The 16,726-nt window shown below is 43.0% G+C and overlaps 1 protein-coding gene across 2 annotated transcripts in view; it reads left to right on the top strand.

Annotated features, from left to right (window-relative positions):
- The window catches only part of Ptp69D (Protein tyrosine phosphatase 69D), a 669,136-nt gene that overhangs the window by 199,785 nt on the left and 452,625 nt on the right, over nucleotides 1–16,726 (top strand). For both annotated transcript variants that reach the window (XM_071664992.1, XM_071664991.1), the window contains exon 10: nucleotides 8,591–8,944. In XM_071664992.1, coding sequence (XP_071521093.1) covers nucleotides 8,591–8,944 — 354 coding nt within the window. The remainder of the gene's footprint in view (nucleotides 1–8,590; nucleotides 8,945–16,726) is intronic.

The raw sequence follows: 16,726 nt of genomic DNA, 5'->3' as shown, positions 1-16,726 counted from the left end.
AGATATCTGGGAGTGGATCTGTCAGCGGATGGAACCATGGAAGCGGAAGTGGATCATAGGGTGGGGGAGGGGGCGAAAATCCTGGGGGCCTTGAAGAATGTGTGGAAGTCGAGAACATTATCTCGGAAAGCAAAAATGAGTATGTTTGAAGGAATAGTGGTTCCAACAATGTTGTATGGTTGCGAGGCGTGGGCTATGGATAGAGTTGTGCGCAGGAGGATGGATGTGCTGGAAATGAGATGTTTGAGGACAATGTGTGGTGTGAGGTGGTTTGATCGAGTGAGTAACGTAAGGGTAAGAGAGATGTGTGGAAATAAAAAGAGAGTGGTTGAGAGAGCAGAAGAGGGTGTTTTGAAGTGGTTTGGGCACATGGAGAGGATGAGTGAGGAAAGATTGACCAAGAGGATATATGTGTCGGAGGTGGAGGGAACGAGGAGAAGTGGGAGACCAAATTGGAGGTGGAAAGATGGAGTGAAAAAGATTTTGTGTGATCGGGGCCTGAACATGCAGGAGGGTGAAAGGAGGGCAAGGAATAGAGTAAATTGGAGCGATGTGGTATACCGGGGTTGACGTGCTGTCAGTGGATTGAAGCAGGGCATGTGAAGCGTCTGGGGTAAACCATGGAAAGCTGTGTAGGTATGTATATTTGCGTGTGTGGACGTATGTATATACATGTGTATGGGGGGGGTTTGGGCCATTTCTTTCGTCTGTTTCCTTGCGCTACCTCGCAAACGCGGGAGACAGCGACAAAGTATAATAAAAATAATAAATAAATATATATAAGACAAGGGAGCAAATGGGAACTTCAGTGAAGGGCGTAAATGGGGAGGTGATAACAAGTAGTGGTGATGTGAGAAGGAGATGGAATGAGTATTTTGAAGGTTTGTTGAATGTGTCTGATGACAGAGTGGCAGATATAGGGTGTTTGGGTCGAGGTGGTGTGCAAAGTGAGAGGGTTAGGGAAAATGATTTGGTAAACAGAGAAGAGGTAGTAAAAGCTTTGCGGAAGATGAAAGCCGGCAAGGCAGCAGGTTTGGATGGTATTGCAGTGGAATTTATTAAAAAAGGGGGTGACTGTATTGTTGACTGGTTGGTAAGGTTATTTAATGTATGTATGACTCATGGTGAGGTGCCTGAGGATTGGCGGAATGCGTGCATAGTGCCATTGTACAAAGGCAAAGGGGATAAGAGTGAGTGCTCAAATTACAGAGGTATAAGTCTGTTGAGTATTCCTGGTAAATTATATGGGAGGGTATTGATTGAGAGGGTGAAGGCATGTACAGAGCATCAGATTGGGGAAGAGCAGTGTGGTTTCAGAAGTGGTAGAGGATGTGTGGATCAGGTGTTTGCTTTGAAGAATGTATGTGAGAAATACTTAGAAAAGCAAATGGATTTGTATGTAGCATTTATGGATCTGGAGAAGGCATATGATAGAGTTGATAGAGATGCTCTGTGGAAGGTATTAAGAATATATGGTGTGGGAGGCAAGTTCTTAGAAGCAGTGAAAAGTTTTTATCGAGGATGTAAGGCATGTGTACGTGTAGGAAGAGAGGAAAGTGATTGGTTCTCAGTGAATGTAGGTTTGCGGCAGGGGTGTGTGATGTCTCCATGGTTGTTTAATTTGTTAATGGATGGGGTTGTTAGGGAGGTGAATGCAAGAGTTTTGGAAAGAGGGGCAAGTATGAAGTCTGTTGTGGATGAGAGAGCTTGGGAAGCGAGTCAGTTGTTGTTCGCTGATGATACAGCGCTGGTGGCGGATTCATGTGAGAAACTGCAGAAGCTGGTGACGGAGTTTGGTAAAGTGTGTGGAAGAAGAAAGTTAAGAGTAAATGTGAATAAGAGCAAGGTTATTAGGTACAGTAGGGTTGAGGGTCAAGTCAATTGGGAGGTGAGTTTGAATGGTGAAAAACTGGAGGAAGTGAAGTGTTTTAGATATCTGGGAGTGGATCTGTCAGCGGATGGAACCATGGAAGCGGAAGTGGATCATAGGGTGGGGGAGGGGGCGAAAATTTTGGGAGCCTTGAAAAATGTGTGGAAGTCGAGAACATTATCCCGGAAAGCAAAAATGGGTATGTTTGAAGGAATAGTAGTTCCAACAATGTTGTATGGTTGCGAGGCGTGGGCTATGGATAGAGTTGTGCGCAGGAGGATGGATGTGCTGGAAATGAGATGTTGGAGGACAATGTGTGGTGTGAGGTGGTTTGATCGAGTAAGTAACGTAAGGGTAAGAGAGATGTGTGGAAATAAAAAGAGCGTGGTTGAGAGAGCAGAAGAGGGTGTTTTGAAATGGTTTGGGCACATGGAGAGAATGAGTGAGGAAAGATTGACCAAGAGGATATATGTGTCGGAGGTGGAGGGAACGAGGAGAAGAGGGAGACCAAATTGGAGGTGGAAAGATGGAGTGAAAAGGATTTTGTGTGATCGGGGCCTGAACATGCAGGAGGGTGAAAGGAGGGCAAGGAATAGAGTGAATTGGAGCGAGGTGATATACAGGGGTTGACGTGCTGTCAGTGGATTGAATCAAGGCATGTGAAGCGTCCGGGGTAAACCATGGAAAGCTGTGTAGGTATGTATATTTCCGTGTGTGGACGTGTGTATGTACATGTGTATGGGGGGGGTTGGGCCATTTCTTTCGTCTGTTACCTTGCGCTACCTCGCAAACGCGGGAGACAGCGACAAAGTATAAAAAAAAAATATATATATATATATATATATATATATATATATATATATATATATATATATATATATATATATATATATATTTTTTTTTGCTTTGTCGTTGTCTCCCGCGTTTGCGAGGTAGCGCGAGGAAGCAGACGAAAGAAATGGCCCAACCCACCCCATACACATGTATATACATATGTCCACACACACGCAAATATACATACATACACAGCTTTCCATGGTTTACCCCAGACGCTTCACATGCCTTGATTCAATCCACTGACAGCACGTCAACCCCGGTATACCACATTGCTCAAATTCACTCTATTCCTTGCCCTCCTTTCACCCTCCTGCATGTTCAGGCCCCGATCACACAAAATCTTTTTCACTCCATCTTTCCACCTCCAATTTGGTCTCCCTCTTCTCCTCGTTCCCTCCACCTCCGACACATATATCCTCTTGGTCAATCTTTCCTCACTCATTCTCTCCATGTGACCAAACCATTTCAAAACACCCTCTTCTGCTCTCTCAACCACGCTCTTTTTATTTCCACACATCTCTCTTACCCTTACGTTACTTACTCGATCAAACCACCTCACACCACACATTGTCCTCAAACATCTCATTTCCAGCACATCCATCCTCCTGCGCACAACTCTATCCATAGTCCACGCCTCGCAACCATACAACATTGTTGGAACCACTATTCCTTCAAACATACCCATTCTTGCTTTCCGAGATAATGTTCTCGACTTCCACACATTCTTCAAGGCTCCCAGAATTTTCGCCCCCTCCCCCACCCTATGATCCACTTCCGCTTCCATGGTTCCATCCGCTGCCAGATCCACTCCCAGATATCTAAAACACTTCACTTCCTCTAGTTTTTCTCCATTCAAACTCACCTCCCAATTGACTTGACCCTCAACCCTACTGTACCTAATAACCTTGCTCTTATTCACATTTACTCTTAACGTTCTTCTTTCACACACTTTACCAAACTCAGTAACCAGCTTCTGCAGTTTCTCACATGAATCAGCCACCAGCGCTGTATCATCAGCGAACAACAACTGACTCGCTTCCCAAGCTCTCTCATCCCCAACAGACTTCATACTTGCCCCTCTTTCCAAAACTCTTGCATTCACCTCCCTAACAACCCCATCCATAAACAAATTAAACAACCATGGAGACATCACACACCCCTGCCGCAAACCTACATTCACTGAGAACCAATCACTTTCCTCTCTTCCTACACGTACACATGCCTTACATCCTCGATAAAAACTTTTCACTGCTTCTAAGAACTTGCCTCCCACACCATATATTCTTAATACCTTGCACAGAGCATCTCTCTCAACTCTATCATATGCTTTCTCCAGATCCATAAATGCTACATACAAATCCATTTGCTTTTCTAAGTATTTCTCACATACATTCTTCAAAGCAAACACCTGATCCACACATCCTCTACCACTTCTGAAACCACACTGCTCTTCCCCAATCTGATGCTCTGTACATGCCTTCACCCTCTCAATCAATACCCTCCCATATAATTTGCCAGGAATACTCAACAGACTTATACCTCTGTAATTTGAGCACTCCCTCTTATCCCCTTTGCCTTTGTACAACGGCACTATGCACGCATTCTGCCAATCCTCAGGCACCTCACCATGAGTCATACATACATTAAATAACCTTACCAACCAGTCAACAATACAGTCACCCCCTTTTTTAATAAATTCCACTGCAATACCATCCAAACCTGCTTCCTTGCCGGCTTTCATCTTCCGCAAAGCTTTTACTACCTCTTCTCTGTTTACCAAATCATTTTCCCTAACCCTCTCACTTTGCACACCACCTCGACCAAAACACCCTATATCTGCCACTCTATCATCAAACACATTCAACAAACCTTCAAAATACTCACTCCATCTCCTTCTCACATCACCACTACTTGTTATCACCTCCCCATTTGCGCCCTTCACTGAAGTTCCCATTTGCTCCCTATACATATATATATATGTATATATATATATATATATATTTTTTTTTTTTTTTTTTTTTTTGCCGCTGTCTCCTGCGTTTGCGAGGTATCGCAAGGAAACAGAGGATAGAGGAGAAAGAATGCTTCCCACGCATTCCTCATGTCTCGTCGAAGGCGACTAAAGGGGACGGGAGTGGGGGATAGAAACCCTCTCCTTGTATTTTAACTTTCTAAAAGGGGAACACTTGAAAGAGTCATGCAGGGAGTGCTCATCCTCCTCGAAGGCTCAGATTGGGTGTCGAAATGTGTGAGGATGTAACCAAGATGATAAAAAAGGAGAGAGAGGTAGTATGTTTGAGTAAAGGAACCTGGATGTTTTGGCTCTGAGTGAAACGAAGCTCAAGGGTAGGGGGGAAGAGTGGTTTGGGGCTGTCTTGGGAGTAAAGCCAGGGTTAGTGAGAGGACAAGAGCAAGGGAATGAGTAGCACTCCTCCTGAAACCGGAGTGGTGGGAGTATGTGATAGATTGTAAGAAAGTAAACTATATTGATATGGGTAATACTGAAAGTGGATGGAGAGAGATGGGTGATTTTTGGTGCATATGCACCTGGGCATGAGAAGAAAGATTATGAGAGGCAAGTGTTTTGGGAGCAGCTGAGTGAGTGTGTTAGTAGTTTTGATGCACGAGACCGGTTTATAGTGATGGAGGGTTATAGTAATGGAGGGTTATAGTGATGGATGATTTGAATGGAAAGGTGAGTAATGTGGCAGTTGAGGGAATAATTGGTGTTCATGGGGTGTTCAGTGTTTTAAATGGAAATGGTGAAGACCTTTTAGATTTATGTGCTGATAAAGGACTGGTGATTGGGAATACCTGGTTTAGAAGGAGAGATATACACAAGTATACGTATGTAAGTACGAGAGATGGCCAGAGAGCGTTATTGGATTACGTGTTAATTGATAGGCGTGCGAAAGAGAGACTTTTGGATGTTAATGTGCTGAGAGATGCAACTGGAGGGATGTCTGATCGTGGAAGCGAAGGTGAAGATTTGTAGAGGTTTTCAGAAGTGAAGAGAGGGTGTTGGGGTGAAGAGAGTGGTGAGAGTAAGTGAGCTTAGGAAGGAGACTTGTGTGAGGAAGTACCAGGAGAGACTGAGTACAGAATGGAAAAAGATGAGAACAAAGGATATAAGGGGAGTGGGGGAGGACTGGGATGTATTTAGGGAAGCAGTGATGGCTTGCACAAAAGATGCTTGTGGCATGAGAAGCGTGGGAGGTGGGCAGATTAGAAAGGGTAGTGAGTGGTGGGATGAAGAAGATTATTAGTGAAAGAGAAGAGAGAGGTTGTTGGATGATTTTTGCAGGGAAATAATGCAAATGAGTGGTAGATGTATAAAAGAAAGAGGCAGGAGGTGTAGAGAAAGGCACAAGAGGTGAAAAAGAGGGCAAATGAGAGTTGGGGTGAGAGAGTATCATTGAATTTCAGGGAGACTAAAAAGATGTTTTGGAAGGAGGTAAATAAAGTGCGTAAGACAAGGGAACAAATGGGAACATAAGTGAAGGGGGCCAATGGGGATGTGATAACAAGTAATAGTGATGTGAGGAGATGGAGTTAGTATTTTGAAGGTTTGTTGAATGTGTTTGATGATAGAGTGGTAGATGTAGGGTGTTTTGGTCGAGATGGTGTGCAAAGTGAGAGGGTTAGGGAGAATGATTTGGTAAATAGAGAAGAGGTAGTAAAAGCTTTGCAGAAGATGAATGCCGGCAAGGCAGCAGGTTTGGATGGTATTGCAGTGGAATTCATTAGAAAAGGGGGTGAATGTATTGTTGAGTGGTTGGTAAGGCTATTTAATGTATGTATGACTCATGGTGAGGTGCCTGAGGATTGACAGAGTGCTTGCATAGTGCCATTGTAGTAAGGCAAAGGGGGTAAGAGTGAGTGCTCAAATTACAGAGGTATAAGTTTGTTGAGTATTCCTGGGATTTTGTATGGGCAGGTTTTGATTGAGAGGATGAAGGCATGTACAGAGCACACAGATTGGGGAAGAGCAGTGTGGTTTCAGAAGTGATAGAGGATGTGTGGATCAGGTGTTTGCTTTGAAGAATGTATGTGAGAAATACTTAGGAAAGCAAATGGATTTGTATGTAGCATTTATGGATCTGGAGAAGACATATGATAGAGTTGATAGAGATGCTCTGTAGAACGTATTTAAGACTATATGGTGTGGGAGGCAAGTTGTTAGAAGTAGTGAAAAGTTTTTATCGAGGATATAAGACATATGTTCGTGTAGGAAGAGTGGAAAGTGATTCATTCTCAGTGAATGTTGGTTTGCGGCAGGGGTGTGTGCTGTCTCCGTGGTTGTTTAGTTTGTTTACGGATGGGGTTGTTAGTGGGGTGAATGCAAGAATTTTGGAAAGAGGGGCAAGTATGCAGTCCGTTGTGGATGAGGGAGCTTGGGAGGTGAGTCAGTTGTTGTTCTTTGATGATACAATGCTGATGGCTGATTCCGATGAGAAACTGCAGAAGCTGGTGACTGAGTTTGGTATAGTTTGTGAAAGACGAAAGCTAAGAGTAAATGTGAATAAGAGCAAGGTTATTAGGTACAGTAGGGTTGAGGGACAAGTCAATTGGGAGGTAAGTTTGAATGGAGAAAAACTGGAGGAAGTGTAGTGTTTTAGATATAAGTAAGTGGATTTGGCGGCGGATGGAACCATGGAAGTGGAAGTGGATCGTGGGGTGGGGGGGGGGCGAAAGATCTGGAAGCATTGAAAAATGTGTGGAAATCGAGAGCGTTTTCTTGGAAAGCACAAATGGGTATGTTTGAAGGAATAGTGGTTCCAACAGTGTTATATGGTTGCGAGGCGTGGGCTATAGATAGAGATGTGAGGAGGAGGGTGGATGTGCTGGAAGTGAGATGTTTGAGGACAGTATGTGGTGTGAGTTGGTTTGATTGAGAAAGTAATGAAAGGGTAAGAGAGGTGCGTGGTAATAAAATGAGTGTGGTTGAGAGTGCAGAAGAGGGTGTTTTGAAATGGTTTGGTCACATGGAGAGAATGAATGAGGAAAGATTGACAAAGAGGATATATGTGTCACAGGTGGAGGGAACGAGGAGAAGTGGGAGACCAAATTGGAGGTGGAGAGATGGAGTGAAAAAGATTTTGTGTGATCGGGGCCTGAACATGAAGGAGGGTGAAAGGTGGGCAAGGAATAGAGTGAATTTGAACGATGTGGTATACCGGGGTCTATGTGCTGTCAGTGGATTGAACCAGGGCATGTGAAGCATCTGGGGTAAACCATGGAAAGTTCTGTGGGGCCTGGATGTGGAAAGGGCCATGTGGTTTCGGTGCATTATACATGACAGCTAGAGACTGAGTGTGAACAAATGTGGCCTTTGTTGTCTTTTCCTAGTGCTATCTTGTGCACATGCAAGGGGGGAGGGGGCTGTCATTTCATATGTGGTGGGGTGGTGACAGGAATGAATAAGGGCAGACAGTATGAATTATGTACATGTGTGTTTATGTATATGTCTGTGTGTGTATATGTATTTATACATTGAGATGTACTGGTATATATATGTGCGTGTGTGGATGTGTATGTATATACATATGTATGTGGGTGGGTTGGGACATTCTTTTGTCTCTTTCCTTGTGCTACCTCACTAGTGCGGAAGACAGCGACAAAGTATAATAAGAAATATATTATAATATATATATTTTTTTTTCCTTTTTCATACTTATTCGCCTTATCCCACATTAGCGAGGTAGCATTAAGAACAGAGGAGTGAGCTTTAGAGGGTATATCCTCACTTGGCCCACCTCTCCATTCCTTCTTTTGGAAAGTAAATGTACTGTTATTGAGATATTATTATGAGGATATTATAATACTATTTGCTATGTGTATGCATTATTATTTAATTCCTTTCTGATATTTTTTCTATTCTAGGTTGCTGCTTGTAAGGATGTTTTCAGTGATAAAGATCGAGACTGTGGACAGTATTCTTCATCTGTGGTTGGAAAAACCCTGAATGGGGTACCTGGAGTTATTTCTGATTTGTTGGTGGAGTGTAAACAGAACCCCCACACAGCTGCCAACACTGTCCACATTCGCTGGAAACCTCCACACAACCCCAATGGTGTAGTTGATCATTATAAGATAGAGCTGAAGGAAACTGCCTCCTTTATCAATGAAGAGGGACAAAGACAATACTACAATAATGAACATAAGCAAAATGTAGCTGGTTCACTCAGGAACTACACCTTTTACAATGCTCTACCCAACACCAACTATACAGTGAAGGTTTGTATATCACATATACACATCTGTCATTGTACTAGATTTACTTCCAACATATATGCTTTGACATCAGTGTACATTTTTTAATCATACTTGATTATCAAGTGTGTGATCAGGGAACATGACTTTCCTTTAGGCTACAAAGTTTGTCTTACAGTATTCACCAAGCTTAACATTAATTGAAATTTAAAGTGAGATTAAGTATATAAATGTGTTAGATTTTTGTATCTGAGCTGATGTGCATGATTTTTTAATGAATATTATTTAGCATTTCAGTGATAAAAAAAGTGATGAGACATGGTAGTCAGGAATTGCTTTTTTCCTCCTCTTTGGTCTGTTTTGGGAGCATGAGGGAGATTCTTTAGGATAATTCAGGTTTTGTCACTTCCTGTAATCATTACTAATATGTTATCCATGGGGGAAAGTGTTCTTTTATTCAAAGGCAGTGCAATTACCTGTCCTCATCATCCAATGATGCATCTTTCTGGTCTTTTGCGAAGGATATCACTGACATCTTCTGTTGCTTTAAATTTCTTCACTTTTCTGTTCTGATGGTACTATAGCTGTCTTTCTCACAGACAAAGCAACTCTCTTTGGTTCCCTATTCTCCTCTATCTCCACCGTGGATGACTCTTAACATTCCTTCAACTCCTGATGCTCCTTTTTACTAATCCTACGCCCCTCCCTGTAATTTCTTTTTGAACATTTTGAAAAGCACTTCTCTCTCTGGACACAAACATTGAGAATATAAGCAAGGCTTATGGTCCTTAAGGCATCCATCCCCTTTTACTGAAAGAGTGCGCTTTTGAACTTATACCTGTGCTAGCTCGTCTGTTCCATTTCTGCTTAAAAACCAAAACTTTCCCTTCTTCTTGGAAACATGTGTTGATGCATCCCATCACTAACAAAGGTGACCATTCTGACCCCAGTACGTATTGTCCTGTTGCTTTTGACATCTACCATTTCCATAGTCTTTAAATCTCTCCTCAGCTCTCATATCTTAAGACACTTTAATTCTCAGAGTCTTCCCTCTGTTCACCAGTATGGCTTCCACGAATCCGATGATAGTGGATTTAGATGTAGATGTAGATATATCCCTGGGGATAGGGGAGAAAGAATACTTTCCATGTATTCCTGCATTTCGTATAAGGCAACTAAAGGGGGTAGGAGCAGGGGGCTGGAATGTCTGGTCATTCAAAGCTTTTGACAGGGTGTGGTATTAGTGTTTCACCTCTAAGCTCCCCCCTTTTGGCTTCCCTCCCTCACTTTGTTCCTTCATTTCTAGCTTCCTCTCCAAATGGACTATCTCTATGGTTATTAAGGGATTAACCATCTTAACTTTCTCCATCAGCTTCAATGAGGTAGCGCCAGGAAAACAAATGAAAAAGGCCACATTCGTTTACACTCAGTCTTTAGCTGTCATGTGTAATGCACCAAAACCACAGCTCCCTTTCCACATCCAGGCCCCACAGACCTTTCCATGGTTTACCCCAGATGCTTCACATACCTTGTTTCAGTCTATTGACAGCCTACCGACCCTGGTATGTCACATCGTTCCAGTTCACTCTATTTCTTGCACGCCTTTCACCCTCCTGTATGTTCAGGCCCTGATCATTTCAGAATCTTTTTCACTCCATCCTTCTACATTCAATTTGGTCCTGCACTTCTCCTTGTTCCCTTCATCTCTGAGAGATATATCCCCTTTGTCAATATTTCCTCAATCATACTCTCCAGATGTCCAAACCATTTCAACAAACCCTCTTCTGCTTTCTCAACCACACTTTTTATTTTCACACATTTCTCTTATCCTTTCATTACTTACTCAATCAAACCACCTTACACCACATATTGTCCTCAACCATTTCATTTCCAACACATCCATCCTCCTCCCTACAATCCTATCTACAAACCATGCCTTGCAACTATACACCCAACTAACTTCCCTCCCAAACAATATATTCTTAAAATCTTCCACAAAGCAACTGTATTTACCCTATCATATGCCCTCTCCAGATCCATAAATGCTGCATACAAATCCATCTGTTTTCTAAGTATTTTTCACATACATTCTTCAAAGCAAACACCTGATTCACACATCCTCCACCACTTCTGAAACACACTGCTCCTCCCCAGTCTGATGCTCTGTACATGCCTTCACCCTCTCAATCAATACTTTCCAATATGATTTCCCGGGAATACTCAACAAACCTGTGCCTCTGAAGTTTGAAGACTCACCTTTATCCCCTTTGCCTTTATACAGTGGCACTATGCATACATTCCGCCAATCCTCAGGCACTTCACCATGGTCCATACATACAATGAATATCCTCACCAGCCAATCAACCACACAGTTACCCAATTTTTTAATAAATTCCACTGCAGTACCATCCTAACCCGCCGCCTTGCTGACTTTCATCTTCCACAAAGCTTTCACTACCTCTTCTCTCTTCTCTGCTTACTAAACCATTCTCCATGACCCTCTTACTTTGCACACTACCATAACCAAAACACCCTACATCTGCCACTCCATCATCAAACACATTCAACAAACCTTCAAAATACTCACCCCATTTCCTCCTCACTTCATCATGACTTGTTATTACCTCCCCATTTGCCGTCTTCACCAATATTCCATCATTTACTTCCTTACAAAATATCTTTTCTTTTTCCTGAAATTCAATGATACTCTCACCCCAATTCTCATTTGTCCTCTTTTTCACCTCTAGCACCTTTCTCTTGACCTCCTGCTGCTTTCTTTTATACATCTCCCAGTCATTTGCACTACTTCCCTGCAAGAATTGTCCAAACCCATCTCTCTTCTCTCTCACTAACAACCATACTTCTTCATCCCACTACTTACCACCCTTTCTTATCTGCCCACCTCCCACCTTTCTCACGCCACATGCATCTTTTTGTGCAAGCCATCACTACCTCCCTAAATACATCCCATTCCTCCCCCACTTCCCTCACATCATTTGCTCAAACCTTTTGCCATTCTACACTCAATCTCCACTGGTATGTCCTCACAGAAGTCTCCTTTCCAAGGTCACTTACCCTCGCCACTCTCTTCTCCCCAACATTCTCTCTTCTTTCTGGAAACCTCTACAAATCTTCACCTTTACCTGCACGAGATAGTAATCAGACATCCCTGCAGCTGCCCTTATCAGCACATTAACATCCAAAAGTCTCTCTTTTTACATGCTTATCAATTAACACGTAATCCAATAACGCCATTGATCATCTATCCTACTCACATATGTATACTTGTGTCCATCTCTTTTTATACCAGGTATTCCCAATCACCAGGCCTTTTTCAGATCACAGATCCACAAGCTCTTCACCATACCTATTACAACCCTGAACACCCCATGTACACAAATTATACCCTCAACTGCCACATTACTTTCCTTCATATTCATATCACCCATCACTATAACCCGGTCTCATGCATGAAAGCTGCTAAGACACTCATTCAGCTGCTCCGAAAGGGCATGCTTCTCATGATCTTTCTTTTCATGAGCAGTTGCCTAGGCACCAATAATCACCAGTGTCTCTCCATCCACTTTCAGTTTTACCTACATCACTCTATAGTTTACTTTCTTATACTCTATTGCATACTTCCACAACTGCTTCAGGAGTAGTGCTATTCCTTCCATTGCTCTTGTCCTCTCTCCAACCCCTGACTTTACTCCCAAGACATTCCCAAACCATTCTTCCCCTATATCCTCGTTCTTCATTTCATCACCAGCCAAAACATCCAGGTTCCTTTCCTCAAACATAGTACCTATCTCTCCTTTCCTCTCTTCTTGGTTATATCCTCACACATTCAGACACCCCAACCCAAGCCTTCAAGGACGATGAGCACTCCCCGCTTGACACCATCTATTTCCTCTTTTAGAAGGTTTAGTACAAGGAGAGGGGGAGTTTCAGCTCCCCCCTAGTCGCCTTCTACGACATGCGGGGAATACATGGGAAGTATTCTTTCTCCCCTATGTATGTACATGTGTATGTATGAAATGTCCGCATATGTGTATGTATATGTAGAATTGTATATGTATGTATATGTGCATATGTGGCCATTTTGTAGGTATATGGGTGGAAGGGGCATTCTTCGTCTATTTCGTGGCGCTACCCCGGTGACATGGGAAACAGCGATTATGTTAAATAGATAAGTAAATGTGTATGTATATATATATTTTTTTTTTCATACTATTCGCCGTTTCCCGCGATAGCGAGGTAGCGTTAAGAACAGAGGATTGGGCCTTTTTTGGAATATCCTCACCTGGCCCCCTCTGTTCCTTCTTTTGGAAAATTAAAAAAAAAAAAAAAAAAAAAAGGAGAGGGGAGGATTTCCAGCCCCCCGCTCCCTCCCCTTTTAGTCGCCTTCTACGACACGCAGGGAATACGTGGGAAGTATTCTTAATCCCCTATCCCCAGGGATAGGGGATTATGTATGGTTGTATGTTGTATGTTGTATGGTTGCGAGGCGTGGGCTATGGATAGAGTTGTGCGCAGGAGGATGGATGTGCTGGAAATGAGATGTTTGAGGACAATGTGTGGTGTGAGGTGGTTTGATCGAGTAAGTAACGTAAGGGTAAGAGAGATGTGTGGAAATAAAAAGAGCGTGGTTGAGAGAGCAGAAGAGGGTGTTTTGAAATGGTTTGGGCACATGGAGAGAATGAGTGAGGAAAGATTGACCAAGAGGATATATGTGTCGGAGGTGGAGGGAACGAGGAGAAGAGGGAGACCAAATTGGAGGTGGAAAGATGGAGTGAAAAGGATTTTGTGTGATCGGGGCCTGAACATGCAGGAGGGTGAAAGGAGGGCAAGGAATAGAGGGAATTGGAGCGATGTGGTATACAGGGGTTGACGTGCTGTCAGTGGATTGAATCAAGGCATGTGAAGCGTCCGGGGTAAACCAAGGAAAGCTGTGTAGGTATGTATATTTGCGTGTGTGGACGTGTGTATGTACATGTGTATGGGGGGGGGTTGGGCCATTTCTTTCGTCTGTTTCCTTGCGCTACCTCGCAAACGCGGGAGACAGCGACAAAGTATAAAAAAAAAAAAAAAAAAAAAAAAAAAAAAAATATATATTATTATTTTTTTTTATTTTGCTTTGTCGCTGTCTCCCGCGTTTGCGAGGTAGCGCAAGGAAACAGACGAAAGAAATGGCCCAACCCACCCCCATACACATGTATATAAATACACGTCCGCACACGCAAATATACATACCTATACATCTCAATGTACACATATATATAAACACACAGACACATACATATATACCCATGCACACAATTCACACTGTCTGCCTTTATTTATTCCCATCGCCACCTCGCCACACATGGAATACCATCCCCCTCCCCCCCTCGTGTGCGAGGTAGCGCTAGGAAGAGAGAACAAAGGCCCCATTCGTTCACACTCAGTCTCTAGCTGTCATGCAATAATGCCCGAAACCACAGCTCCCTTTCCACATCCAAGCCCCACACAACTTTCCATGGTTTACCTCAGATGCTTCACATGCCCTGAGTCAATCCACTGACAGCACGTCAACCCTGGTATACCACATCAATCCAATTCACTCTATTCCTTGCCCGCCTTTCACCCTCCTGCATGTTCAGGCCCCGATCACCCAAAATCTTTTTCACTCGATCTTTCCACCTCCAATTTGGTCTCCCACTTCTCCTCGTTCCCTCCACCTCCGACACATATATCCTCCTGGTCAATCATTCCTCACTCATTCTCTCCATGTGCCCAAACCATTTCAAAACACCCTCTTCTGCTCTCTCAACCACACTTTTTTTTTTCCCACACATCTCTCTTACCCTTACATTACTTACTCGATGAAACCACTTCACACCACACATTGTCCTCAAACATCTCATTTCCAGCACATCCACCCTCCTGTGCAACACTCTATCCATAGTCCACGCCTCACAACAATACAACATTGTTGGAACCACTATTCCTTCAAACATACCCATTTTTGCTTTCCGAGATAATGTTCTTGACTTCCGCACATTCTTCAAGGCTCCCAGGATTTTCGCCCCCTCCCCCACCCTATGATTCACTTCCGCTTCCATGGTTCCATCCGCTGCCAGATCCACTCCCAGATATCTAAAACACTTTACTTCCTCCAGTTTTTCTCCATTCAAACTTACCTCCCAATTGACTTGACCCTCAACCCTACTGTACCTAATAACCTTGCTCTTATTCACATGTACTCTTAACTTTCTTCTTTCACACACTTTACCAAACTCAGTCACCAGCTTCTGCAGTTTCTCACATGAATCAGCCACCAGTGCTGTATCATCAGCGAACAACAACTGACTCACTTCCCAAGCTCTCTCATCCACAACAAACTTCATACTTGCCCCTCTTTCCAAAACTCTTGCATTCACCTCCCTAACAACCCCATCCATAAACAAATTAAACAACCATGGAGACATCACACACCCCTGCCGCAAACCTACATTCACTGAGAACCAATCACTTTCCTCTCTTCCTACACGTACACATGCCTTACATCCTCGATAAAAACTTTTCACCGCTTCTAACAACTTGCCTCCCACACCATATATTCTTAATACCTTCCACAGAGCATCTCTATCAACTCTATCATATGTCTTCTCCAGATCCATAAATGCTACATACAAATCCATTTGCTTTTCTAAGTATTTCTCACATTCTTCAAAGCAAACACCTGACCCACCACTTCTGAAACCACACTGCTCTTCCCCAATCTGATGCTCTGTACATGCCTTCACCCTCTCAATCAATACCCTCCCATATAATTTACCAGGAATACTCAACAAACTTATACCTCTGTAATTTGAGCACTCACTCTTATCCCCTTTGCCTTTGTACAATGGCACTATGCACGCATTCCGCCAATCCTCAGGCACCTCACCATGAGTCATACATACATTAAATAACCTTACCAACCAGTCAACAATACAGTCACCCCCTTTTTTAATAGATTCCACTGCAATACAATCCAAACCTGCTGCCATGCCAGCTTTCATCTTCTGCAAAGGTTTTACTACCTCTTCTCTGTTTACCAAATCATTTTCCCTAACCCTTTCACTTAGCACACCACCTCGACCAAAACACCCTATATCTGCCACTCTATCATCAAACACATTCAACAAACCTTCAAAATGAAAGCCGGCAAGGCAGCAGGTTTGGATGGTATTGCAGTGGAATTTATTAAAAAAGGGGGTGACTGTATTGTTGACTGGTTGGTAAGGTTATTTAATGTATGTATGACACATGGTGAGGTGCCTGAGGATTGTTGGAATGCATGCATAGTGCCATTGTACAAAGGCAAAGGGGATAAGAGTGAGTGCTCAAATTACAGAGGTATAAGTTTGTTGAGTACTCCTGGCAAATTATATGGGAGGGTATTGGTTGAGAGGGTGAAGGCATGTACAGAGCATCAGATTGGGGAAGAGCAGTGTGGTTTCAAAAGTGGTAGAGGATGTGTGGATCAGGTGTTTGCTTTGAAGAATGTATGTGAGAAATACTTAGAAAAGCAAATGGATTTGTATGTAGCATTTATGGATCTGGAGAAGACATATGATAGAGTTGATAGAGATGCTCTGTGGAAGGTATTAAGAATATATGGTGTGGGAGGCAAGTTGTTAGAAGCAGTGAAAAGTTTTTATTGAGGATGTAAGGCATGTGTACGTGTAGGAAGAGAGGAAAGTGATTGGTTCTCAGTGAATGTAGGTTTGCGGCAGGGGTGTGTGATGTCTCCATGGTTGTTTAATTTGTTTATGAATG

The sequence above is a fragment of the Panulirus ornatus genome, chromosome 9, assembly GCF_036320965.1.
Source record: "Panulirus ornatus isolate Po-2019 chromosome 9, ASM3632096v1, whole genome shotgun sequence".
Lineage (NCBI taxonomy): Eukaryota > Metazoa > Arthropoda > Malacostraca > Decapoda > Palinuridae > Panulirus > Panulirus ornatus.
This window is presented reverse-complemented; position numbering and strand designations above follow the sequence as displayed.